The following is a 27,204-nucleotide window of genomic DNA, read 5'->3' on the forward strand; positions in this document are numbered from 1 at the left end:
CCCCTTGCTGCGACGACGCACGGTTCAAGAATTCGCGGTCATTCTCAGGAAACTTCCAGAACACAGAGCGGAAAAAAGGTGCCCAAGTGAGCACGGAGAGATTCGCGCTGGGAGTTACATTGAGAGACAGAGGGAGGAACACATGGATTCGATGTGCTCTTGACTACAAAAGTACAATCCCAATTATGTGTTGCTCGTTAGCTTCAACCAATGAGCTAATTGCTCTGCCGAGTTGAACACGTAGGCACCGCTGATTTCGCATTTATCGGTCCAACCTGATGCTCAAGCTTAACACTCTGAAATGTAAACATCCACAACAAAACATATCCTGAAGCAGATCAGTGCTGGATACAACCAAATTTTCCAATGTGATTTGTAGTTTTGATCCTTATCCGTGTGTCGATAGTTACATTTTCGCAGACAATGTTATCGAGGGACTGTGAGTTGTTGTCTTGCTGTGGTCTGGCACTGTTGTTGTTGTTTTGATGCTTTTCCCAAGGTTGCATTGTTGAAACATCTGCAGGACTTGATATACATGCTTGCAATGTGTAATTATGTACTTTATTTATGTTTAGTGATTTGGTTACTTTTCCAATACTGTGCAGTCCTGTCGTATTTTTGCGTTGTTTGTCGCCGTAACTTTCTGACCCTCCCCCTACTGGACACCTGTGAAAAAGAGCTTCATAGCTCATCAGATTCCTCCTGCGGTATAAATAAAGATTCTGATCCTGCTTCTGATCCAGCTCGTACCACACGCTCACACAAATTATGGGTGGAGAGACGTCAAGCTATCATTTGTGATATCCAGGTCGCTTATGTAAGAGAGCTAGTACATAGCTCAGTGGGCCTTTCCTGGTAAGATAAAACAAATATTTGCGTTCAGTCCACTGATTACGGCATATCGATGTAGACTCACAGACGCGGCGTGGGCAGACTTAAGAAACCTACACCGTCGTTCGAACTGCCGTGCGGGGCGATCGAGCCGGCGACCCCCCCTGGGTTGCCAAGTGCAGTGCACTCACGATTGCACCCCAGCAGTGTCTCCTTCATGTTTGTACTGCAGATATGTTGTTTTATGATGATGATGATTATTATTATCTTGCGCACTGTGCACAAGTGCAAACAGAAACGCACGTGAAATAACACGACGCTGCATTTAGCTTGTTGGAACATTGCCAGAGTAAACGCCTAATTGTACACGTGTTGCACATACTAACACGTGTTGTACATATCAACACGTCTTGCACATACTAACACGTGTTGTACATATTAGCGTGTATTATGATGCATTGTGTGCGAAATGGAAATTCTCAAAGCTCGCTTTCTGAACATCATGCATGGTATTTATGTGATGCATAAAAGGTTTGCATTTTGTATTGTTATTATAACCACGTTCGAACTTAAAAAACATTCTGGCTTTTGTTACTTGGAGGTGGTTAGAATGAGTTTAGAAGTGTTTACTTACAGGAATTTAAAGGTATTTCGGTATGAATAAATGTCCGCACACACAGTGAGAGCCACCATAATTGCCTTCTGAGCTGCAGTACAATGGATAGAACCACCGTGATGTCACGTGAAAGAGTGGTGCAATAATGTTCACGTTAAAAAGGATTCCACCTCTTAGCTCTCCGGCTAACCTTAGGCTACAATGCAATGGTTTCCATTGTCACTAATGCCCGTGTAATGTTATTGAATGTGATAGTGATTTTATTTTTTATGCAAGCTATTTTTATGCAAAGTCGAGGGGTGGGGGGTGTTTTAGGCAGATCCACATGTTGCAGCGAAACCATGTTGTCGATGTTGTTTAAATATTTGCAGTTTCAAACAACATATATACACGTTGGGTTTTTTTTTCATTTATCCGACCGGCAATAATTTTGAGTTTTCTTTGTTATTCTCATCATTGAAGGGCTGATGTACGTATGTTTAACTGCTTTCGCAGAGTACGTAGCCAACCATACTAATCGAAGGTGCGGGGGAGAGGGGAAGGACACAAAACTAAACGTATGTTTACAGAGCAAAATCTGTCAGAATGGATACAAAAAAACCAAAATAGTGGGATTTTGTCCAAAAAAAATTCTGCCAAACATTGGCCAAAGCATGCATCGTGTTCAAAGTGTCCACTGCTCCAACTAGCTCATTTCTGTTGGCAAGTGGGCAGGGATTTCACATCCCCACGGCAGTAAACCGCCCCCTTGACAGCCGCCATGCTTCACTTCACGTGAAGCGCCATGTGCTTGTTTTTTTTACGTTCCTGAAGGTGTTTAAGAACAAAGCACTTCGCAAAGAATACATCCATACGTGCCAAACTTTTTGTTCTAATTACAGAGGCCTCTTTAAAAATAAATAATCCCGTGTAAACATCACAAAACTTGCGCTACTTTTTGAAGCCGTGCGGAATAAATTGGTGCAAACAACATGAAATATTTACAACTTCCAGAATTATACAGAGACTATTCCCACAAAACTGTTGTCTTTCCAATGAGGTTTGCATGACGAGTTTGGTGTATGTTTCCACGCTTTCAAAATGTTAAGTCCACCAAAAAGTTCATGTCGGCATAGCGGTGTTTACGAGGCCAAGACAATGACGAATACAGTTCTCAAGTTTGAGTTTCGTCACCGACCTGCTAGATAATTCAGATGGACCGTAACGAATTCTACACGCAATGAAGTGTAATTCTCCCAGAAAAGAAAAAAACAAAACCTTTCAACAATCTGAAAGCTCGATCGCATGGACCTCACGTTGTTTAGAGCAAGACTGGATCCCCTTTAGTTTACCGACCGGATCACCTTTAATCTCCTGATCCGGCTTCCCTGGCTTTCCCGTCTACTCTCAGATTCCTCACCCTAGTTTATCAATCTCTCCGCGGTCTCGCCCCAACGTGTCATCTCGCTTCCCTCACGTCGCTCTACGGCCCCTTCTCGCCCTCTGCCTTCGCAATCCCAGCTGCTGCCTCTCTCCGTCTCTGTTCCCTCTCCTCCTCGTGCCCAATCGCACGATTCCGTTCTCTCTCGCGCCTGGCCCCCCCTTCCACTAGAACTCCCCCTACACCTCAAACCATCAGCCCCACTGCCTCTACATTGGTCTTCCCTTAAATCGCTCTCACTTACTATCCCTCGCTTTCCCCAACTCTCCCCCTCCCTTGCGCACCGCTAGCTCCATCCCTCTTCCCAACTCCCCAGCCCACCCATTCGTCACACTCACTCATCATCAGCTGTCACTCATTGTCACTTTCACCACCATTTATTCCACGCATCGTCATGTTCGTCACGCCCTGCCATCCTTCTCATCAACCCATCTCACGCCAACACACTATTCTGCCGTCCAAATAGATCCTCTACTTTTTGTTCAGCGCCTTCTATTTATGGCGCTACATCAATTAAAATAAACTAAGGTGAGGATCGACTCCCTTTCCCTGTCGCGTTTTTTCCGTCCTCCCGCCGGCTTCTCTTCTCCTCTCCTTCCTCCTCCTCTCGTCTACTTCTTCGCTCTCCTTCTCCCGGCCATTTCTCCCTCCCCCCCGCCCCCCGTCGCTCCCTAGACCGCAGCTACGGGGATTCGCTGCGATCACACTCGGCTACCGTGGGCTCGCATTCGGAAGGAGATGTCAACCCCGGTTGTTTCCGCGTCTGTGCTGGTGGTTGTGGGGGAGAGGAAGACTAAAATGAGAGATGAAACGCTGCTTCACTCTGTCCGGTTACGGTGGGTTATGTTTAACGGGCTGTGGGTTACGCGCGTGTGTGTGTGTGAGTTGGGTACAACGGTTATGGAGAGCGGTGGTGTAGCGGTTAGCGCGCTGCCCAGCGAGCCCGGCGGTCCAAGTTCGATTCCCGCTCACGGCCAACACTGTTGACGATTATCTGAACCGGCCATTGGCTTCCGCTGGGTCGACTCAGCCTCAAATGAGTAGCTGGTGCGGTGTGTAAACATCGCCACTGGAGAGACAAAGGCGGTCGGGCGTGGTGCTGGCCACCCACCCCCTCATGTGCCGTGCCGGCCTTCATAGGTGCTCACTAACAGCACTTGCCCCAACAGTCTGCTAAGGCTACACGGGGGATCTTTGTCTTTTGTAAACGGCGCAAGCTTTGTAAATGACAATCAGGAAAAAGGTTATCGAAGACACTTTCCAAACCAGCTGCCTTCATTTTTTTTTGTTTAAACATCAATGCTCGTGTCATTGCATCCAGTATTGATACAGTAGCCAGAATGGTTAAATGGTGGACCTTGACTATCGATTTAGCGGCCTTCGGGGGAAAAGGCCTTGATTCACGATGCCGATAATATTAAAATTACCGAGGCTCAGACCTATCTTCACAGACTGCAGCACCGTGCGCATTACCCTATTATTGAACCGTGTTCGAAAGAGGCATGAGCTTGCCACAGCAGTGTAGCAGTTTTCAAGTCAAAGAGTTCCAAAGATTCGACGAACCATACCATACCGGCCGCACTTGACAAATGTGTGACCTGCGCAAAATGGCTCAAGGCTCCGCACGTCCTGCCGGAGAAAGAAACGGGAGGAAGAAAAGCCCTCTTCATGAATAAACGAGCGAGTTGCACGCCGAGACTCACCCTCGCAGGGTCGACATGCCTCGGCTCGCGGTCTCCCGCTCGTGCTCACGACACTGGCCGTCTCCGGCTGCCTCCCATGCAGCCCCGGCACGATCCTGCGGCCACACATCAACACACGTGGGGGCCTCCCGTTAGGACGCTGCGGGCAGTTGCTGTTATCAATAATCCATCGAGGTTCCGCACCGTGCACGCCGGGGATGATGTGGCTGGCGCCTGTCACGCGATGCGAGCCACACGATGCAATTTGGTTGCGCTGGCACCGTGGGTAATCACTGGCGGTGCCTCACAGCAAGAGGGGTCCGGGGTTCGACTCCCGACTCAGGCGCTGTATTCCGCGTGCCGTTTGTTCGCTCTCCACCTGATCTGCGCGGAACTCCTCTGGGTTCTCCTGCTTCCTCCCATGGCTGAAAGGATGAAACCCAAAATGTAAACTATTGGCCAAAAGGTTGTTCTACAAATGTATACGTGGAATTAGACACGCAACAATTGCATCATCCAGAGTGCAACAAAAATGTGGCAAGACCCTCTTCAGATTCAGTGAGGCGTTTCTGGGTAAACAAAGTATGATCGTAGTAGCAATAATACCAAATAACAATGCGACTGAATGAGTTGCATAGTCTAATTAATTATCGACATGCTTATGACTCGGACAAGCAAAGGTATATCAAATGCCTGCGATGATCCGGCGAAGGGAATTTATTCCACACAATGAGGCACCACCCATGAGAAAAAAACATCGCGCGCGAGTGTCAATCTCAATTTATACATTTATAAATTACACATATATATGTAAATGTAAATTGCACGCAATAAATTATGAGGCAAGGGTGTTATCGGTTCCCTCCATTATGCATTTCAAAAGTTAAGCCTATGGGTTTAACTACGCATGCTCCTCCTTGGCTAGATGCTTGAATACATTATTGGTACGCACACGTTAAATTACTTAATGGAGTACAATGTTTCTGAAGGATTAATTAAGCCGCCAGACTTACAAGAAAATGGATCCACCGCAGAGAATTGTTTTACTTGACCGCGCTGCGATGGTAACTGTGGGGTCTACACTATCGCAGGTAAGAGGAGTTCTCCTGTACGCATGCAGGCTACCGCTGCTTCATAACGCCTACATCATCCATTGAAATGGGACGGAAAAAAACCACATAAGCATAAAATGTTATCATTTCTGAAGAATGCTTAATGAATAAATCATGATCCCTTCCAGTATGCCGATTCCCAATATAAACGGCATCAACAATGCAATGTATTGTATTGCCTGCCAAATATGGAGTATTGTATTGTTAATGATGTACAATACTTCATATCACAATGCCAATATTCTGATAAGGTGAAAAGGTCATCGCGGCTGACATTTAACTTTCCTTCTCATAAACCCCTCCGTGTATTCACACAGTCAACAGCTGACCACGTAGGCCCCACTCGAACATCACCCCACCATCTGGCCTTTCCCCATGGTTCCTGACCTCTGGGCCCCACTCTACTGCCTGCCTCAGGATTGCTAAATCTGGAAAGAATTGCCAATTCCCGTGTACCGGATACCAGTATCTGTCATTACGCGCTGATATCTGGGGGCGCCACCAATCCCTAAAACCGTGAGTCACCCAAACCGGCAGTGATCAGGTTCCAAAAATCCTCGGCTTAGCTTGTGATCATGTCCATTTGAGTAGAAGCATGGCCCGTTGAAATGTAACCCGCATTGGCAACTTCGAGAGAAACAAAGCAAATTCCGTCACGTAAGCGCTCGGCAGAAATCTCAAAACTTCACAATCCTGCCGTGCAAGTCACCTGACGCAGCCTCTCAGAATGTCACTGTGCCGGGGGCCAACGAATGCAATTACAAGTAAAAAATGCCGTCGCTTACACAGCAAACCTTGACTCACCGCCCATGGGCATGGCCTGGACGCGGCAATTGGGGGGTGCGAAACTCTAGGCGAGATTACCGGCCACGCTCATTGACTTGCGAGTAGCGTCACCGTGCCGCCGGCGGGTCTTAGTCGAGAGAGGTTTTGGTGTGAGGCCTCAACAAGGAGGTGCGTCACGCCGCCTCAGCATTACGCATGCCATTGTGCACTGGGGGGGATTCAACCGCCGCGCTCCCCCGAGCGTCCTCGTAGCTCAAGAGGGATAACGACGTGGGAGGACGGTCACAGAAATGCCGAGACGGGGAGTTCGGCGAAGAGCCGAAGTGCTCTGAACATTTTAATCCTTTTTATTCGACCGTCTAAACTGGATGAATCGGTCAAAGACTTTACTCGTTCGGCTTGTGGGGCCCCGTTGCGCTAAGCGGCTCGGTTACACGGACGACCACAACTATGGGCAGCGGCGTCAGTTCGGGGACATTGAAATTATGCACGGAGATATACAAAGTTACAAAGTTACACAGAGATTCTTAGGATTAAAGAGAGATTCATAGTTCAATTGAAACTCGCAGAGTCGGCTAGTGAGGTCTATTGAGCGGAGCAGCTCTGCTACGAGGACGACCACAGGCGCAAGGCCGTCGGCAGTGGCGACAGTTACAGAACATCGCGAGGATTTGCAAACAAGCGCCTCCTCGATTTAAAGCTTTCGTGACTGCAGGGATTCATCTTATTGGTTCTTTCGGTAAAGTCACGTAGAAGGGAAATAATAAAATAATAAAAATACAACATTTGTACTTTTATGTTTTATTTTTATTATTTTATTACTTCCATTCTACGTGACTTTACCGAAAGAACCAAGAAGAAGAAGCGCCTCCTCCTCGCGCCACGCAGTTCGTTCGGGGGTTTATTTAGCCATACTTCACCGTGCTGGCCGCAGTGCGGTTTGGCGGAGACGGCGGCGTGGGGCACGACGGAGACGAGACAAATGGAACGCGTTGCAGTGACATCGCAACGCACGTTCAGGGCCCAATCGCGCTTAGTTCCCAAGGTGTCACGAGGGCAGGCGCACTGCCGGCGATGTGGCTCAAAGGCGTCTTCCTTGGAAGACATGTTAGACGCACGCTGCACCATGGCCGTCCTCCAGCATTACCCTGAGAAGTCTATGACAATGGCCCGTGACAATTTCGAAAGCGTTTGATCGTGTCTGGCACCCCACGCTAATTTCCAAGCTGCCACCGATAAGGCATCCACCGTAATCCACAAGCTTGGATTTCTAGCTCTTTAGCTGATAGGTGAATAGTGTGTATGCAGGCAGTTATTAGTGGCAAATATAATGCCTTCACCATGAACTCCGGTGTTCCGCAAGGCTCTGTGTGGCCTCCGACATTATGGCTTCTCTATATAATTGATGTATTACAAAATAATCCACCCATTTTCAATTGACAGCACATTTCAAGCATAATTTTCATTTAAATCGCACAGCTGAGGGGAATAGACATTTAGTCGTCGAATATGCAGATATCTCACTATCGCCGCTGACCTGAAATGCAAAGCTTGATTGGGCTGATAGAAAAACAACCTTGTCCACAAAAACAGAACAGGCTGTTTTGCACCCATTTAGCCTCAGAACATGCGTAGTTTAATGACGTGCAAGTACCACAATGATCTGGCCAGGTGGCACAAGTTTATCAAGCATGTCTGACATTGTAAGTTGGTATGGTTTTGCAGAAGAAACTCGATACTTAGTTTTTTCGGTAAAGTCACGTAAGTAAGAAATGAAATTAAAATTAATAAAAAAATAAAATAAAATATATATTTTTTAAATTTTAATTTCATTTCTTACCCACGTGACTTTACCAAAAAAACTAAGAGTATGAATCCTTGCAGTCAGAGAAACTCGATTCTAGATTTGAAGCTTTCGTGACTGCAAGGATTCATACTCTTAGGTTTTTTCGGTAAAGTCACGTAGGTAAAAAAATAAAATTAAAAGTTAATAAAAGTAATAATGGAAATAAAATAAAATAATAAATCGCGACGTTTCGGAGGCAACACAAGTCTCCGTCATCAGGTGGGACCGTCACAGCTAAAATTACTGCATCCTGATCCGTCATTTATTATTTTATTTTCATCATTACTTTTATTAACTTTTAATTTTATTTTTTACCTACGTGACTTTACCGAAAAAACCTAAGAGTATAGAAACTCGATTTGACTATGGCGATGGCCTGATTACGATGGCATTCCTAAAGCAGCGGAGGGGTACGGATGGTTGAAACACCCAACATGGCGAGATCGCAGTGCGGCGATCGCTTCCCTCAAAGGTGAAATCACAGTCCCTCGTTTCATGCTCATGCCGTCTAAAACCATGTTCCTGAGGCATAGGCGCGTTCGGAGGGTGCCGCAGTGATGCGATGTTAACTCCCTCGCCTGGTATGCAGGAGGTCGTGGGTTCGATCTCCACCCTGACCCATGATGTATAATTGGAGTTTGCGTGTCTCTCTCCACGTGGTTGTGTGGATTTTTCTCGGGGTCCTCCGGGTTTTTCCCTGGACATTTAGCCTCAACGTGCGTTGAGAGTATTTGGCTGCAATCAATTTAAATGTAATATGCCGCTTCGTTGAGCTATCATTCGTGATAGAAGCCAAGTTGCTTCTAAAAAAAAGAGCCGAATATCTTCATGGGCCTTACCATGCGAAACAAAGAATATTTTCGATTGTAAAACGAGTTTCGTTTCAAGTAGTTTTTGTGTGTGTGTGTGTGTATGTGCCGTTTGGTCGTAACGCGTTGATGTGACGCCACTCCCCTTGCACGGCTTCTTCACTCGCCCCAGATTTCTTGAAGCGCGGCCCGTCGGAGCGCCATCCGACTCGGGATATTAATTTGCAGCTCTGCGCTCTCTCACCTCTAGTAATTCGCGACTTGAATGATTGTTACGACTGTTATTGTCGTCGTTTGCTTGCACGACTCAAAAGCAGCCCTTAACGTACAATCCGCACCGAAGCAGCCTTTTCAGTGAGGTTAATTGAAGGTCGCGCTAGGCAGGGGGGGGGGTCAAACGCCGATGTTTACACGTGGCTCCCCACTGTAACAGCGGGGGGAGTCACTCGTGTTGTAGTGCGTCGTGTGTGTAACCGCTGCCAGGGCATGACCGGCGTGCACACGGAATTGGGGGAGGGGGGCAGCAGGAACCTGGAGAGCGCACGCGGTGGCTGCGGCTACGCGGACCGGGGCAGGCAGGCGAGGGGGGGTCAACTGATATTGAACGGCAGTCGCCGCGCGGCTCGACACGCTCGCTTGCCCTTCTCTGCGCGTTGTTTTTCGTCGGCGATTAACTTGCTTGTTTGCATTGGGAGGTTACATGACCAGGGGGCCGAGGTAATTATGGATTAAGGAACACAAAACCCCCAGCATTTAAACAACAGCTGCTGTTGAATGTGTGTTTTCCCAGTCGCACCTGGTTGGCCAAAGTAATTATTTCCCATTGCTTTTATTGATCCCGGGATTGACCCGCGTCTGGGAAACAGCTGAGCCGTCATACCACGGGAATCAGACGCGTGGGCAGCCACAGCCACAAAGGCAGAGAGAGAGACTCGCCGCTTCAGCCGTGCCACGCTGGCACATGTCGGCAGGGAAATCTAAGAAGAGAAGTGTGGCGGTGTCTTGCAGACACGTACATATGTCGTTGAACCTCTTTCGCACCGCACGTAGCCGACCGTGCCCATCGGAGGTGCGGGATACCTCAGCATACGCAAGCAGACAAAGACGCCTCCCTCCCATATCTGTGCATCCACGTCTCATCAGCCACACGAACCTTCTTGGGACAGCATAATTGCAGCAACATTGGTGCAACAAAGTAATCCCTGGACTGGTTTACGACAATTCCTGTCTCATTATTGGACCGGTTTTGACATTTAGTGTATCAGACCTCGGAGATTTCCTATAGGGGCACGAGAAGGCCGATCAATCGTATCCCATAATCCTCAGACAGCGCCAATGAGCCGTGTTGTAGGGCAAAGGTCGCATGGTCAGGCCAAATAAATGGACATTGCTAAGCGCGACATTAGCTCTTCATTGGCATAAATATCATCATCATCATCATCCACTCTCAACACACTGCCAATGCAACTGTAATCCATCTGATACACATGGCCAGTCTCCTATCGCTCGATCGCTCCTTTAACCGCCACCTCACGCAAACGTGCTCATAGGCTCTCAATGTGTCACGCGTTTTAGCCACCGGTTGGCAATCCTTCCATCGATCCATTCCACCAATCTCGACAAATGCTTAATGACCCGTTTCACAATACCGAGTGGTGGCAAAGTGGTTTGTGCATTTGTCCATGAGACCTCCGACCGGGATTCGACTCTTGTTGTTCGTGTACAGGGCCAGAAGCAATTGGAATGTGACCCAGCATAAGCAAAACGCCTGGACTTTCCCGAGGTCCCGAGTCCTCCCCGCCACATTTAGAAACATGCATTCACAGTATTTTCTGCTATGCATCTCCACGCGATAAGCCACTTCGTTGAGCTATCATTTGTGGCCAGGTCGCTTCTGAAAAAGAGCTGTATAGCTCAGTGGGCCTTACATGGTAAAACAGTCTAGTAGTTTAGTATTATTTAAATTTTAGCAGTTAAAGTCAGTTCAGCATACAATGACTTGTCATGTGGGTTTTGTGGTATTTTTGTGTATAAAACAACAGAGTGTATTCAGCATCTGGCAAGGTTAAGGCGGCTAGGCCATGATGCTGGGACCCACAATTCTCTGTTCTGGGTTGGCCACAATAGGGACCCGATTCCAGAACTTGCCCTGACAGGAAGGTTAAACAGGGAATCGTCTGTGTGTTTGTGCGATCCACCACATCTTAACAGGCACGTTCCTGTATTCTTTCTTAAATAAAGTGACCTTATGCATGGCGGCCCATAAGGCAGGATAAACGGAGGGTTATTTCATTACGTTTAACACGGTCATTAAAAATTTCAAGCGTTTACTCTTTTTGTTAATATTTTAAATATCATCATGTAATAACGGTTGTCCTTCATCCCTTTTAGATGACGTTTAAAATTTGGAATGAACTGGAATTAAGACGAAATATAATTAATTAACGTTAAAAGACAGCGCTTGTAATCTTCAGACAAAGGTCCTAAAATTATTTCAAAAGAGAATGCATGCATTAATGTTAATGGAAGTCAGTTTGAACATTTGTTAAAATAAATGAAATATAACCTTCTGTGATCTGTTCAAATAAACATAACCCTGTGTGCTGACATCTGGGCCACCCTCCGTATCCGGATGCCGAGTCATTAACATCTGAGCAGGGGGCTCAGCGGCAGAGCGAGCGGCACGCAATAATAAGTTTGTGAGTTCAAATCTGGTTCGGGGTTGACTTGGCCCATCACCCCTCCGGGGTTGATAAAATTAGAACCAATTTTTGGGTGGAAGTCAGAATCAAAGTAAAAATATTTATACTGGATGAATCCGATGAGCTATAAAGCCCTCGTTCACAAATGTCCAGTAGGAGCAGGTCAGAACGTTGCAACAACAAACAGTATGAAACACGATTGATTATTTGGCTGCTATCAATTTCCACGTGAAAAGTCACTTGTTTTTTAGCTGCCACTTGAGGTCAGTTCGCTTCTGAGAAAGAGCTACATAGCTCGGTGGGCCTTACCTGGTAAAATAAAACTAGTTTGATTTTAATTTAGTCTATTACTCGAGCAGGAAGAGAGAGCACCAATACTGATAAAGTAGCATGTTAATAAATCACGATGCTATGTACACACAACAAATGCTAAATTATACTGTTGTAATCTCATGAACTTATCAAGGCAGTGGGCACGACAAAGTCTATCCGTAGATATTGTTCAGGAGAACACCTTCACATCCAATTACCCGCGATTTCACAAATGATGACAGGATGTTATCCATATTATTACCCCTCATTATCCAACACTGCAAACACTGCATAAATTAAAAATAAATACGCCCCAATGCGTTGCAGGGCATCGATGAAGATTGCGCTTCGCTATGCCCAGCAGCACGTGAACGTCTCACTGTGGTTAGACTCGCCCCCGCCCATCGCACAAATGTCGAATATTCACGACCGGGTTCAGGGCTGCCAACAGGAGATGAGCTCCACCTCAGCGCTCATTCTGGCAGAAACATCACCGAGTCCCGAGTCGTAGTAAACGCCACGGAGGTACGGGCGAGGAAGTAAACCTTGCGAGTGGCCCTTGGTGGCATGACTCGTGAGCAGTCAAAAAACCGCCCGACCTCCCTTCTATCACCGAGACGATCACGGAGGTGTTTTCGACCAACGATGGCGACTTCTCGTTAAATGTCGCACCTCACGAGACGCTGCAAAAAACAACAACAGCAGCAGCAAACAATAACAAAAAAAACGATAGTTTAAAAAAAAACTATTCTGGAGTTCTTTAAAAACAAAACGATCGTGTCCACACAAAGCGGTAATGGGAAACCGTGTGATCCTCGCAGTAAGAATCGATTGTTCATCCGTGCTCGTGATCACCGCGAAGAACCGTAGCCGCGACACACAGCATGGAAAGTTTCATTTTACATCCGCCTCTAACGTCGTTCCTCTCTGCCCCACGGTCATGTTTTTGTTTATTATTGTCGGGGATATTTTCTTTTTTTGGGGGGGGGGGGTTTGGGTACACAGCATGTTTGCAACAAGCTGAAAAGGGCTTAAGGGCTAAAGATGCTGACTGGGCGCATTTTCTCTGTTTATCTCCATAATCCTGCTACATGGGTATTGCTGGAGGGCAGCCAGAAGCCGCCGCCGTCGTAGGCAGGCCAGGAGAATGCGTCACGGCCGACGTGAGAGGCATCTGTGCACGGGAACACGCGGGGCGATGCGCTCACACCAAAACAACTACAAAGATCATCTGTATAACCTGGACAGACTGTTGGGGCAAGTGCTGTTAGCAAGTCGCACCTAAGAAGGCCGACACGGCACACGAGGGGGTGGTTGGCAAGCGCCACGCCCGGTCGCCTTTGTCTCCCCAGTGGCGATGTTTACACACCGCACCAGGTACTCATTTAAGGCTGAGTCGACCTAAGGGAGGCCCAGCACCGGTTCAGATAATCGTCACCGGTTTAGCACGTGAGTGGGAATCGAACTCGGGTCGCCAGGTTCGTAGCGCAGCGTAGCGCTAACCGCTACACTACCGCTCTACCCACACGTATGCACACACCACTACACACAGACACACGTGTTTGTTTATTCCAACTATTGCAGCCCTCTTTTAACTTCAAGGCAACATCCAAACAACAGTGATAATGATCCTTTGTTTACCCAGCAAGAGTCTCAAGGTTTAACTTTTCTCACAAGGCTCATGCTTGAGATGTTTGGATAACAGTGACGTGGTGGGGTCGTTGCGACATATATTTATATACGTATCAGAATCTTGAGAAATAAAGCTCTTTTTATCAAAGATATCCAGTAGGGGCACGGGGTCAGAACGTTACATAAATATCAAAACATGCTAGGAGTGCAAAGTATAGGAAAGATAAATAAATCCGTTAAAAAAGAAATATAACTAAACTTTCTTTATCTTACCCAGGTAAAACCCACTGAGCTATGAGCTTATTTTTCAGAAGCGACCTGGCCACAAATGATAACTCAACGAAGTGGCTCATCAAGTGGAAATTGATAGCAGTGAAATATTCGAAATGCGTGATGTTCATTCTAAATGTGGAGGGAGAAACCCTTTTCCTACCAGTATAACAGGACCTGGAGAAAAATCCACGTGACCACAGGGAGAACACGCAAACTCCACATATACAGCAGCAGGCCTCAGGGTAGGCATCGAGCACATGACCTCCTGCACACCAGGCGAGGTGGTTAACATCTCGCCACCGTGGCGCCTTTTACCATCCACTTTCTTCCAGTAACACATTCCTGCGGAGGGAGCTGGTAGGAACTTTGGGTTGCTCGGTCAATGGCCAGGGTCATTGACCGGCGTGAGTAGGTTAAACGTTGAGTTGTATAAGGGCACCACGGGGTGACCAGCCCCTCCCCACCCAGCCCCACCCATCCCACCCCCCACCCAGCCCCACCCTCCCCACCCAGCCCCTCCCTCCCCACCCAGCCCCTCCCTCCCCACCCAGCCCCTCCCCACCCAGCCCCACCCTCCCCACCCAGCCCCTCCCCACCCTCCCCTCCCCACCAAGCCCCTCCCTCCCCACCCAGCCCCTCCCTGCACGACGGACGGACGGACACAATAATCCCCTGTGAGCTGGTGTAACCTGGCGGTTCCTACCAGTATAACACACCGCATAGTGCAGTGTGTTCTGTTCAGGTAACCTGGGTTTAACTCCTGGCCAAGCACACCAGTGGCGATGCGAGCCTCTAGATTTGAAGTTTTCGTGACTGCAAGGGTCCATACTCTGTTTTTTTGGTAAAGTCACGTAGGTAAAAAATAAAATAAAAAATAAATTAAATCACGACGTTTCGGAGGCAACACAAGCTTCCATCTTCAGGTGGCACCGTCACAGCAAGTAATTTTGCTGTGTTGCCTCCGAAACGTCGTGATTTAATTTATTTTATTTTTTACCTACGTGACTTTACCGAAAAAACCAAAGAGTATGATGCGAGCCTCGTCAATCTAATGTTTGTATTGACAGAGTTGCCTTCACTCTAGGAGCTTGACATCGCTTACCAAACGGTGACAGAATACAATTGATTTACAGCACAGTTTTATGCTAAGCTATTGATTCCTGCAGTTGAATTTGACACGTCTACTTGTTCCTGCAGCTACAATTTGTTTTACTTTGAATGGTTATTAAAATACATTTTGTAGGAGCCAACGTTTGTTCCTCTAAATGTATGTTGTGTAACATTCATGATGTTCCCGCACTGCTTTCAATTTCTTGTGTAATGCCGTTCTATTTGCTTCTCTGTTACACGCACTTTTTTTTTTTACGCGATTACTTTTATTTTTATTTGTTTTGGTGAGCCAGGTCACTGTTGAAAAAAATGACTCTCCTTGTCTCTTCGAGTTCTCGCCTGGCTCAACAATATCTACTTGAAACTCGACTCGGGCAATAATAGCGAGCACGTCACGCAACGTGTCCTAAGTCAGCACTCGAGACTACATAGCAAGTCAGCGAATTACTCAATTGGGACCAGACGTGGCAATAATTGCCTCCTGCTGGCAGCCTCATGGCCCACATTGCTCTTGGCAATGAGATTTCCCCGGCCTCGTGAGTTCTGACCTGGTTAAAACAAAATCAACTTGAACCGAAGATGCGGGCCCCAGATCGCTACGCATGCTGTGCAGGCCTCTACAGAGGCGTCCTCTTGACCTCGTCATGATAGCTACTGTGCCTACGTACCTGTAATTAATGGGATCACCATTGTGAAATATATGGAAATCCAATGGGCGTTAATGAAAATAAATCCCATGTCCTGCTGATACATTGTACTGCATGTCACATTGTTTCAGTGGCAATAATTATTTTTATAGTTCATCGATATTACTGCAACCAAACCCCTAATTAAACGCCTCCTTTGCCATGCATTCAAACTGAACAACCTTCCTCGTCCACACACGTATTAATGTCTCCCATTTCTTTCTTAATAAACACCGAGGTCAAAAGGTCACCAATTCCGGTTGTAAAACAAAAACTGTGAAAATTAAAGTGAACGCCCACATGACACTTTAGTTTCACAGTGGAATTGTTCAGTGTGATCCGGTTCAACGCCTCACTTCTACGAGTCTGTGTCGTGTATCCCGCGTGCGAGCCGTGCCAAAAATCTTTCTCTTTGCCAGATCCCTTTATTACGGCACAGTCAACACGTTCCGTCCGAGGCGTGTTGAGCATTTCCCCCACAATAAAATTGCATTTCCACTTTATTTGGCCCAGCCCTATCTCTGAAGGCCAACATCGATAATAAATATTTTTATTCTACCAAGTAAGAAGGAGTTCCAGTGAGCTAATTAGTTCTCAGAAGCGACCTGGACACAAATGATAGCTCAACGAAGTGGCTTATCGTGTGGAAATGTATAGCTGCCAAATACTCTAAACGCGTGTTGATTCTAAATGTGGAGGGAAAAGTTCTGGAGGAAAATCCACGCGACCACGTGGAGAAAGATATGAAAACTCCAAATATACAAGCATCAAGGGTGGGGATTGAACCCATGCGCTCCTGCATACCAGGCGAGGTAGTAAACATCTTGCCACCGTGGCGCCATACAAAAGGCCGATGGGAAAAGAAAAAAAGTTCTTCACGAGGCGTAAAAGGGGCAGCGACAAATCTCGGTTAAGAGGGACCTCATCAAGCGAATCCAGAAGAAGCTCTGTGGTGTCTCTTGCACTGCCATTCCCTGATGCGGCGACACTTTCCTTCACCGAAGGAGTTTAACAGGAACCTTTCTCTGCTCCCTGTCACATGTCTGATAGTGCAATTGGGATAAAATTGGTGATGCACTCTCAAACAAATATTGACGGGACAACAACAAAAACAATGCACCTGCATTTGCAGTGGGCTGACCACCGTTGCCAGGAAACATCGTCCAATTCCCCTGCTGGAACGTGGGGAGAGTCAACTGACACGGTCTGACAGTACAGAGGTTCACGGCTCAAGTCCAGCGGCCACCCTGATTAACGCTGCGGGTGTTCCGGGCGCCATCAGCTTCGCTGTGGACGTTCAAAGGTACCACGACATCGCTCGCACGAGAGGAGCGCTGCGTCACGGTCAACATTTGTCAAATTGGGAAAAATGACCCACAAACCACTCAAGTCGAATCTGCATTTCAATCATTACCCCACCCCACCCACCCTCCCCCCCGCTGCAAAAACGTGGCAGTACTCTCTTGAGAAAGAGTCGTGAGACTCGGTGAGGCATTCCCGGGTAAACAAGCGTAACAACATGAACAATTAAATTAGTGTTGCCGTTTGCGGTTGCGTGTACCTGTACATGCTGTGTGAACCTTGCCATTCTTCTTGAACATGCCGCCACTGGGTCCTGTGTGAACTCTGCGGAGTGCTGTGGGCGTGACCCCCACGTGTCCTGTGTGAACTCTGCAGAGTGATGTGGGCGTGACCCCCACGTGTCCTGTGTGACCTCTGCAGAGTGATGTGGACGTGACCCCCACGTGTCCTGTGTGACCTCTGCAGAGTGATGTGGGCGTGACCCCCACGTGTCCTGTGTGACCTCTGCAGAGTGCTGTGTGCGTGACCCCCGCGTGTCCTGTGTGACCTCTGCAGAGTGCTGTGTGCGTGACCCCCGCGTGTCCTGTGTGACCTCTGCAGAGTGCTGTGGGCGTGACCCCCGCGTGTCCTGTGTGACCTCTGTGCCTGCCTGAGCGTCTGGTCTGCGTGTCGCCGTGTGCCCTGTGTGCGTGCTGCTGGTTCTTTGGGAGTTTCGTCTGGACTTTGCCGTGGCGGTGTCTTCTACAACTTTCAGAGCTGTTGGACACACAAAAATAAAACCCAAAAGCAGATGAGCTTCACGATATGCACAGGTTACATTGCGCACACGTTACTCAGTTTTGTAGTCACGCGATGATGTTGCAAGGAACAATGTTGTTGTCTGTGTCCCATTCAGTTTTGCAACAGCACGGGTAACATGCACCCTCACTGGCCGGGCGGGTTCATGCGGTGATCATGAAGATCTTCGTTCACCTTATGATGAGAAAAAAAAACTATTCTGGCCGGAGACCCTGGGTGGATTCCTGTCCGTCTGGGTAGCGCGCGTGCACGGCGGTGACGTCAGGGCATACGTCCACGCGACAACGTCACCCACATCCCAGAGTGGTGAGCCGGCTTCATGCGTCACGCTGACGTGAAGCTGGCATCACGCTGCCGTCACGCTGACGTGAAGCTGGCATCACGCTGCCGTCACGCTGACGTGAAGCTGGCATCACTCTGCCGTCACGCTGACGTGAAGCTGGCATCACGCTGCCGTCACGCTCACGTGAAGCTGGCATCACGCTGCCGTCACGCTGACGTGAAGCTGGCATCACGCTGCCGTCACGCTGACGTGAAGCTGGCATCACGCTGCCGTCACGCTGACGTGAAGCTGGCATCACGCTGCCGTCACGCTGACGTGAAGCTGGCATCACGCTGCCGTCACGCTGACGTGAAGCTGGCATCACTCTGCCGTCACGCTGACGTGAAGCTGGCATCACTCTGCCGTCACGCTGACGTGATGCTGGCATCACGTGATGCTGGCATCACATGCTGGCATCACGTCTTCCCCCGGCCCTCCAAAACCACCAACCCTCCATTCCGGCCGAAGATCCCGCACAAGTGCGGGACAGCAGAGCGGCAGAGGGAAGTGAGCGGCGAAGGGGGTAGTTAAGAGGGAAGAAGAGACGGAGAGGAGAGAGGCGGGGAGAGAGTGAAAAGGCGTGAAAGGGGGAGGAGGAATAAGAGAGAGCAAAACAGAAAGAGGAGAGCGAGAGAAAGCCGCAAGCGGGAGGGATGCCGAGGGAGAGGCAAGCGAGATTGAGATGGGGAAAAGGAGAGGAGGGAATGAGGAGGGTGAGAGGTGAGAGAGAGAAACAGGGAGATAGGGGTATGGAAATGGGTGAGACACAGGGGGAGGAGGAGAGGGGACAGAAGAATCGAGAAACAGACAGACACAGACAGGGCTCGATATAAGAATACAAGTTTTGCTGGCTGGCTGGGAGGGACAGATGGACATCCAGAAGACATGCGGTTTGCTGGTATTTTAAATTTTAAAAATGCATTAACGTGTCTTCGTGCATGTGAATAATAAAATGAACTTTTTGTTTATTTTAATCATATTCGATTATTTTTGCCTTAATTACTCTTCGTAAATGCTTTTTTCGGAGGCTGAATAGGCCAGTGGTCTTTCCTTGCCGAGATCTCGTGCTGGGCTCCCGAGAACGAACATACTGTAGCATAACCTGTCTCTATTTGTTTCTCGATTAATAACGCACACCCAATATATACAGATGAGCTTTCAAGTTCAAACTAAGCCTAACATTTTGACTAGTGTGACATTTTTAAGTAATTAATTCCCCAAGCACATTTTTTATTTTACTGGGACAGCCATATATACATACATTAAACAAAGCACGCACGCGCGCACACACCTTCAAGAGACATAAGCGCTCTACTTAATTAAAATCCCGTAAAAAGGATGCACACGTGGGTTTTATATTGCCTCACTAGCAGATGTAGCCCCGGCGAAAGTTAATGTAAATTGCACGGCAACAGCCTCACTCAGATTTCAATTAACTCTGTTGGCCGCACCTGGCATCCCAGTGAGGCTTTGCAAATCCAGAGGTAAGTGGCTTCTCCACCCCCCACCACCGCCCTCTTCGGCTGACTGCAATCGTTGGTGGCTCGTTCCTGAGGGACAAGCCGTGATTAAAAGTCTTAGTTGAAGCCTGGCTGCGCACGTGCGCGCCGTTCCGGCTGCATCCACGTTACGTGTTGGCTTGGCGTTGCAAAACCACGGGGGGGGGGGGGGGAGGGGGGCCGTACGCCTAATGACATCTTGAATCCGTCCAACAAAAAATTCAGTTTCAACAACTTTGGCGAGACTTTTTTTGTTTCTGTTAGGAAATTGACAATGGAAACATTTGGGAGCCTCCAAAAAGTGCGTCGTGTCCTTGAGGGCGTGTGACGGGCTGCGAGGCGAAACGTAAAGTTCCGTTTGCACGAGACACCACTTATACACTCCCAGCGTTCGTATTCTGTAACACAGGAGGAGATAGAGAAAGGCACGAACTTTTTTAATTATTTTACAGTTTAAATTATTTTACAGTTTAAATTATTTTAGAGTATTTGGCTGCCTTAAATTGGCGTGTGATAAGCCGCTTCGTTGAGCTATCATTTGTGGCTGGGTTGCTTCCGGAAAAGAAGCTCCATAGCTCAGTGGGCCTTACCTAGTAAAATAAAAATAGGTAAACATTTTCTTACCTTTCCTACACTTCTCACTCCTGTCGTGCTTTTGCATTGGTTGTTGTTGTAACTTTCTGACGCGCTCCTACTGGGCATCTGTGAAAAAGAGCTTTATAGCTCATCGGATTCCTCCTGCAGTATAAATACAAATTCTGAATGGGTGCTCGAGGGCCCGATTAGCGCAATTCAATTGTCAAAATTAGCCCCAATTACGTTTCGTGAATGAAACGTGCAGTGTTGTCCACCTTTAACCAAGTATTGTGAAGGCGTGATTGCCGAATCGAACGGATTCCATCCATTATCATTATCATGAGTGCAATTATAATGGGCTGTGAGGTGACCATGAGATGGCAGAAATGCTAAATGGATACCCGAATCTATCTGTGCGGATTTTTTATTTTATTTTAACCTCGCAGAGTTTAGGGCACTGGATCCCACAGCTCCCAGTGCGCCGTGGCGTAACGTGCACTCGACGCACGCGAAAACAAAGGGCCATCATTTTAAATGGGATCAAAATCGTCGTCTTTTGAGGTCATGTGTGGCCCAAAAAAAACTCACCCAAAGCGAACGTCGTCAAAGTCGGTGGGAGGCCTCGTATCCCGAGGGACAACAAATGTCACAGGGATACGTCTCCTCTTCCTCACGCTGTGCGCGACGCAACGACAGCCCCCTTTGCTAAATGTGCCGACGTGCCCATGACCGACGCCGTGTGGCATCGCACGCATAATGAAAGACTCCACTCACTCTTCATTCCCCGCTGTCGCAATGTGGAACGTATCGTGCGCGATCCATCACCAAAAGAGGGTGATCTATGTACCCATCTTCAATATTTGCATACCAATTACTCTGCACGCATCCGTTGCAAGAGGCTCATTCCATCATCGGAAGTGCCCCCCGCAACTGACAGCAGAGTGACGGGGCACATCTCTGCGGTGAGACGGCATTCGGGCTTCCAGTGGTGTCCATTCAATGAGCCTTTCTACACACCAAACAATAGGAGCTCCGCATAGCTGCGACGGAGACGCCGCGTGCGTCAATCACAGCGCATGCCACACAAGGCGCCACCGATTGCTGAGGCGTGAACGGTAGTACACCGGAAATGAACGTGCGGGCAGCCACAGCAGCTCGTTGCAACTGAAGCCAGCTGCAGAGCTCTGCGGCGGGTTCGGATGCGGCAGGCTGCCCTGGTTAACACTGCGGGGGAGCGTTGACCGCGAAACACCGCGACGCACCGTCTGCTTCACAGGCGGCGGTAAACCCCGACGGGCGCAGGTTGGGAAAGCGCGAGGAGGAAGTCATCCGGAACCGGCGTCACAAGAATTTTTTTTTTTACTAAATTCGAAAGATGGGCTGCAAAATTACTCGATTAGGAGTGCACGCACGGCAACATAGTCCCCCACCTCCTGCGAGACCACTGCAGGCCGTGATAAAACACAGCGCCTCCTTCGCGATAGCGCTTGCACTGTGACAGTGGTTCGAAATACCACGTTGTTATTTCCATTATTTTATAAGATCACCACGTAAGCGACACACCTAACCGACAGAGCAGAGAAGTGACGAGTAGATGGCGGCGCAATAAGGATGCTGACATTATCCGTATGGATATTTTGTTACCCCATTATGCGCTCCGTTTCCTCCAGAGTGCCCATGGATTGGCCAGGTACCCCAAGCGTGGCCCTATCCCTGCTTCATCTGAGCCTTGATATTCAGACGAAGCTTTGCACGGTAAACATAAAGACTACTTCATGTTACAAGCTAACATTTTTTGGGGGAAATAAAAACGAAATTTGATCCGTACATCTGTGAGGCTTCTACGTGAATGGTGAATGGTAGTAATTGAGCAAGCAAGGCACTGTCTGGTTTCACTTTCCTAGTTCGAATCAGCATGGTGTGGCGGTTTTGCCAGAGCAACAAAAAGTCAATTTCCAAAGTGGCAAGAGTGTTTTGTAAACACGAAAATTTTATTTTGCTGCCTCAACAAATCATTTTAATAACCAAGTGCACAAGGTTTGGTATAAGTGCTGACTGGATAAATTATTCCATCACAGTGCATTGCTTTGCACAGTATAATTTATTTCGCACTTGTATGCCTACGATTTGAAATACAGCAAAACTGCACAGATACTTATAACAAGATAAAAATTTACAACTCTTTTTCAATGCAATGCTGGATGACGACCACCGCACAAGGTGTTTGGCCGTACTTCACCACGCTGGTCAGTTCAGATCGGTGTCGGTCGGAGATATCGCTCGTAACTGATACTAGCCGTGGCTGGCAATCGAACGTGAGGTACCAGGTTCGTAGCACAGTGTCATAACCACTGTGCCACCCCAACACTCCTCACTCATAATGAGTGGAATACATGAACTAAAAAACAAACTATTTTAATTTTGGATTTGAAGCTTTCGTGACTGCAATGATTCATATTCTTAGGTTTTTTCGGTAAAGTCGCGTCGTGGCTGTGACGTTACCACCTGAAGACGGAAGCTTGTGTTGCCTCCGAAACGTCGTGATTTTTATTTTTATTTTATTTTACTTTTTAATGTTTTTACCTACGTGACTTTACCGAAAAAACCTAAGAATATTTTAATTTTACCGGGAAAGGCGCAAGGAGCAATATAGCTTTCTTTCAGAAGTGACCTGCCCACAAGTGATAGCTCAACGAAGTGGCTTATCATGTGGAGATTCATCGCAGCCAAATACTTCAAACGCATGATCATTAATGTGGAGGGAAAAACTGGAGGACCTAGAGTAAAATACACGTGACCACGGGGAGAACATGCAAACTCCAAATATACAGGTGTCAGGGTCGGCACCGAACCCACGACCTCCTGAATAACAGGCGAGGTAGTTAACATCTCGCCACAGTGGTACCCCATAAATACGTCAAATATTTTAGTTAAAATTAGCATCGTGGCAAAAATCAAAGCCTTTCCCCACGTATATCAGCATAGGGCCATGCTCATCATTATTATAAATTTACATAACTACAATAATAAATCATTCCAACTTGGAACGCTCCGCACAGCGTCCGCTCGCTCTCGCAGAGAGAGGACAACTCGGAGGCGCGAGGAGGAACCACAGATGAGCAGGAAGGCAGCAGCAACGCAGTGAGTCGTTGCCGACAACCGCCAAAGCTCTGCGGTCCTCTACATTTGAAGGTGTTTCCGACCAAGTAACGGGTGCTGACGCGTGGGAGGAAACCCACGCTGCGTGAGGGGGAAACACGGGTGGAACAGATGGGAGTCCACATTCTTGCCGCGCTGCCATCTTCCGGCAAGCAGCGGTATACGGCACCTTCTCGACAGCCCACGTGTGCGTGTGGTGATCCACCAACCCTCGCTGCTGCCTCCACAGCGCTGGATTACAGGCAGCATCCGCGTGCGGCAGCGTTGCCAGCGCCGCCCGGCTCGTAAAACTTGAATTTGGTATCTAATGTCGAATATAGCGGCATCAACACATTTGTGAGACAATCAAAGCGGTTTGATTGTGGGCTGTTATTGTTTTATCCAATTATGTATGTTTTCTGCCGACAGCAACCATCAATTTAGAGGGAGTGCGCTCGCCAATAACATCAGTCATACCCAAGAGTGTTTGTTTACACAAACAGGAGCGGTGGTGAGACCCAGAAGCTTCAACCTAGTTTCCTTGCTATAACAAATGCGAATTAACATAAGGTTAAATTATAGGCCATCGAGCTCACACACTAATTTATATTTCAGTAATATATAAAACAGAAGTCAATTAGTTAATTTCATCACCCATAATTGTGATTATAGTTCGTTAAAAAGTGCAAAGATCCCCCGTATAACCTTAACAGACTGTTGGGGCAAGTGCTGTTAGCGAGTAGCATCTATGAAGGCCGAATGACACACGAGGGGGTGAGTGGCCAGCAACAGTGCCCGGCCGCATTTGTCTCCCCAGTGTCAATGTTATTACACACCGCACCAGGTACTCATTTGAGGCCGAGTCGACCTAGGGGAGGCCCAGGACCGGTTCAGATAATCTTCACCGGTGTTGGCCGTGAGCGGGAATCGAACTTGGGTCGCCAGGTTCGAAGCGCAGCGTAGCGCAAACCGCTACGCCACCACTCCCCACTACGTGTGCACACACACACATCGACATGTACAACGGCATTGTTAAATAGAGCAAACCCTCTGATTGATGCACATATTTCTCTCACATGTAAGATTAGCAACGTTAACGAATTACCTTCCAAGTCACCCTAACGTTATGCCGATGGGGGTCTCTTATTACGACTGGAGTATCACTTCATTTTGTACACCCATAGTGTGCCTAAGTGCCACGTTTATTGTCAATGCTGGGCTGCCATGCCCGATGCTGTGATGGGTTGTTTTTTCCACGTCAGAGAATTAACTCCAATAGATTGGCACGTGTGTTCATAGCGTCCGTCGGTGCAAATGCCTCCCATGCCAAAACGGCATTGTCATCTGCCGGCGGGTTTGTATGTATGTACGTTTAATTTATTTCGCACCGTACGTAGCCAACCGTGCTCATAATTTCCAGGCCTCCAAAGCCTTAAGATTACCAGCATTAATAGTTAACAGCTGTTCATAATGGAGGGAGGCTAAAAAAGGAAATCTAGGCCAATTTGGGTTACTCTCCGTGTTTCCTAATAGAGCTCTAAAGTGGACCTGTCTGCACAAGGGGCCTCAATAGATCCATCATAGATTAGACAGGCCCAGTATGTTTGATCTTTTATGAACCCCCTAATCCCTTCTTTGCAAAAATACATCCAAGGCTGCCTTGTCGGAAAAAAAAATCTACACAATCGTTCGCCGATGATAAAGTCAAACCTGGCTTAAGAACTAAATTCTGAAGGCCGCAATATCTCGTAATATCTATTTTTGCTTCATTTTAATGGATTTTGCAATTCCCACCGATTACCACGCACGCTGAATGTTCTATCGGCATTTAGGAATTGTGTTTGTCTTTTTGTATTTCTCAATAAACTACGACAGCAGACCGCCAAACACTGTAATGTGGAACAACCATTAGTTGCAATCAAAGGATTGTGGCCTGATCCCCTTCATTAATCCATAAATACGTTTAGGGCTACACTCACTTCAGGCGTGCAGACCGGTTCGCTTGCCAAAGTGCTTCTTTACGGAACAAATCTGCAGAGGTGGACTCAATAAACCCACGAGCAACGTCACACCGTCACGATGGCTTCATAGTTGCCCAGTCGACCTGGGCCATCGTTATCATGTTGCGCACGAGACCGTGACGTTTGTCTGAACACCTCGGGTGCACGAAACGTACTCACAGCAATTATCGCGGCGCCGCTCCACATAACCATGGAATTCTACACCTGCTGCATCCAGCCAACCGAAATTACTTTTTTTCGCATGATAATTATAATAACTCTGGTTCGTAATTTGCAATCATCAGTAACACTTCCATCTCCTCTGCACCCTGCTGAAAAATAAAAAGTTACGCTAAAATATGGAAGTGTGAGCGTGTTATCGTGCACTCTCCCGAGCCCAGCTCATCGTGAATGTGCCACGCTGATTGCTCGGAGACGGCTTCGTTTCAAAGTCTGTTCCAAAACTGGCTGAGACTCAAGGATGGGATGCCGAACATCTGCCGCCAGTCACCGATTCCAGGTGTTCGAGGCCCCCGCAGTGAACGCTCGCCGGCTGCATAGGCGCCACACGAGGCTTCGCGTTATATTGAATCGATCAGCCGGATTTCAATCGGGTCAGCGGCGGCCGCACGCGCCTGTAAGTTGAGCGCTGTGCAGTCGGCGGGGAGGGTTGGTGGATCGCACAGACGTTGTGAAACCCCACCCCTGTGGTCGTGCAGGTGCGCACCAAAACTGTGCACTTATACCTCTTACACTCGCACACGTGGGTTTTCTCCGGGCGCTCCGGTTTCCTCCCACGTGTAAAGACTCATTCAATTGGCGACAACACCTGGACATAAAGGGGACCGAAGAGCTTGGGAAATCGTTGGCACCTGCTCACCGCGTGGTCGCATTCCCTCTCGCCTGCGATTCCTCCTCGTTACTCCGAGTCGTTCTCTGTGCGAGTTACACGTTGACAAGACTGTAAATATATTTTTCCTAAACTGGTGTTAAATGTTAACGTTAGAAATGCGCACAGTCCTTCCCACTGCTCTAATCAAAAACACTGTACTTTTTATTACTCTATATTTTTTGCAAATCACTGCAGCGGTGTATGGACGGTGTGAGTCAGTCACGTAGAAATCCACCCCCGAAACGTCAACGTCTACAAAACCCAGCGATGGCTTTATGAAAATGTTGACGTTGGTTTCCCATTAAAGCCCGTGCACCGTGCAAAACGTTCCCATCTGCATTAAAGTGTTGACAGAGAGATATTTTAAATGGATGTCATTCATTTGCCTCGGCCTCTCGCCCAGGACCCTACCGCCTTGAGTGGAGTAGCCCCGGGAAATATTTCAGCCGCATTGCTGAACGTTTCCCTCACCCCTTTAATTCCCTAGCGCCCCTCTACGTATGTATATTGAACTTTCGCATTGTACGTAGCCAACCGCGCTCGTCGGAGGTGCGGGAGAAGGACAACATACTAAACGCCGTTCGAAAGAAATGGGTTTTCAATTTAGATGTAAAAGTGCATAGCTCTAGCGGCTTCCTAGTAATGGAAGGAAGAGCGTTCCAGACGGCCGTAGAAGTGCATCTGAAAGCGCGCGATGCGGTGAACGTAGCTGTTCGACGCGATGATGGTTGATGAGATCAGCAAGGTATTGTGGTTCATTTGTGGCAAGCACTTTGTGTGGAATGAGCGTGCCTCTACAAAATATTTTCAAACCTGTTTATCATTTTTTTTCCGTTGCTTTTTCCCTCTTGCTGATCTGC

The 27,204-nt window shown here is 47.9% G+C and overlaps 1 protein-coding gene across 3 annotated transcripts in view; it reads right to left on the reverse strand.

Annotated features, from left to right (window-relative positions):
• LOC144732768 (uncharacterized) overlaps positions 1 to 27,204 on the reverse strand; it is a 172,429-nt gene that overhangs the window by 111,469 nt on the left and 33,756 nt on the right. For 2 of the 3 annotated variants that reach the window (XM_078614347.1, XM_078614346.1), the window contains 3 exons: positions 19,691 to 19,789; positions 17,379 to 17,875; positions 4,571 to 4,665 (listed from right to left, as the gene is read on the reverse strand). In XM_078614347.1, coding sequence (XP_078470473.1) covers positions 4,571 to 4,665; positions 17,379 to 17,875; positions 19,691 to 19,789 — 691 coding nt within the window. The remainder of the gene's footprint in view (positions 1 to 4,570; positions 4,666 to 17,378; positions 17,876 to 19,690; positions 19,790 to 27,204) is intronic. The other variant, XM_078614348.1, reaches the window with a different exon arrangement.

This window comes from Lampetra planeri, chromosome 44 (assembly GCF_965212315.1).
Source record: "Lampetra planeri chromosome 44, kcLamPlan1.2.h2, whole genome shotgun sequence".
NCBI lineage: Eukaryota > Metazoa > Chordata > Hyperoartia > Petromyzontiformes > Petromyzontidae > Lampetra > Lampetra planeri.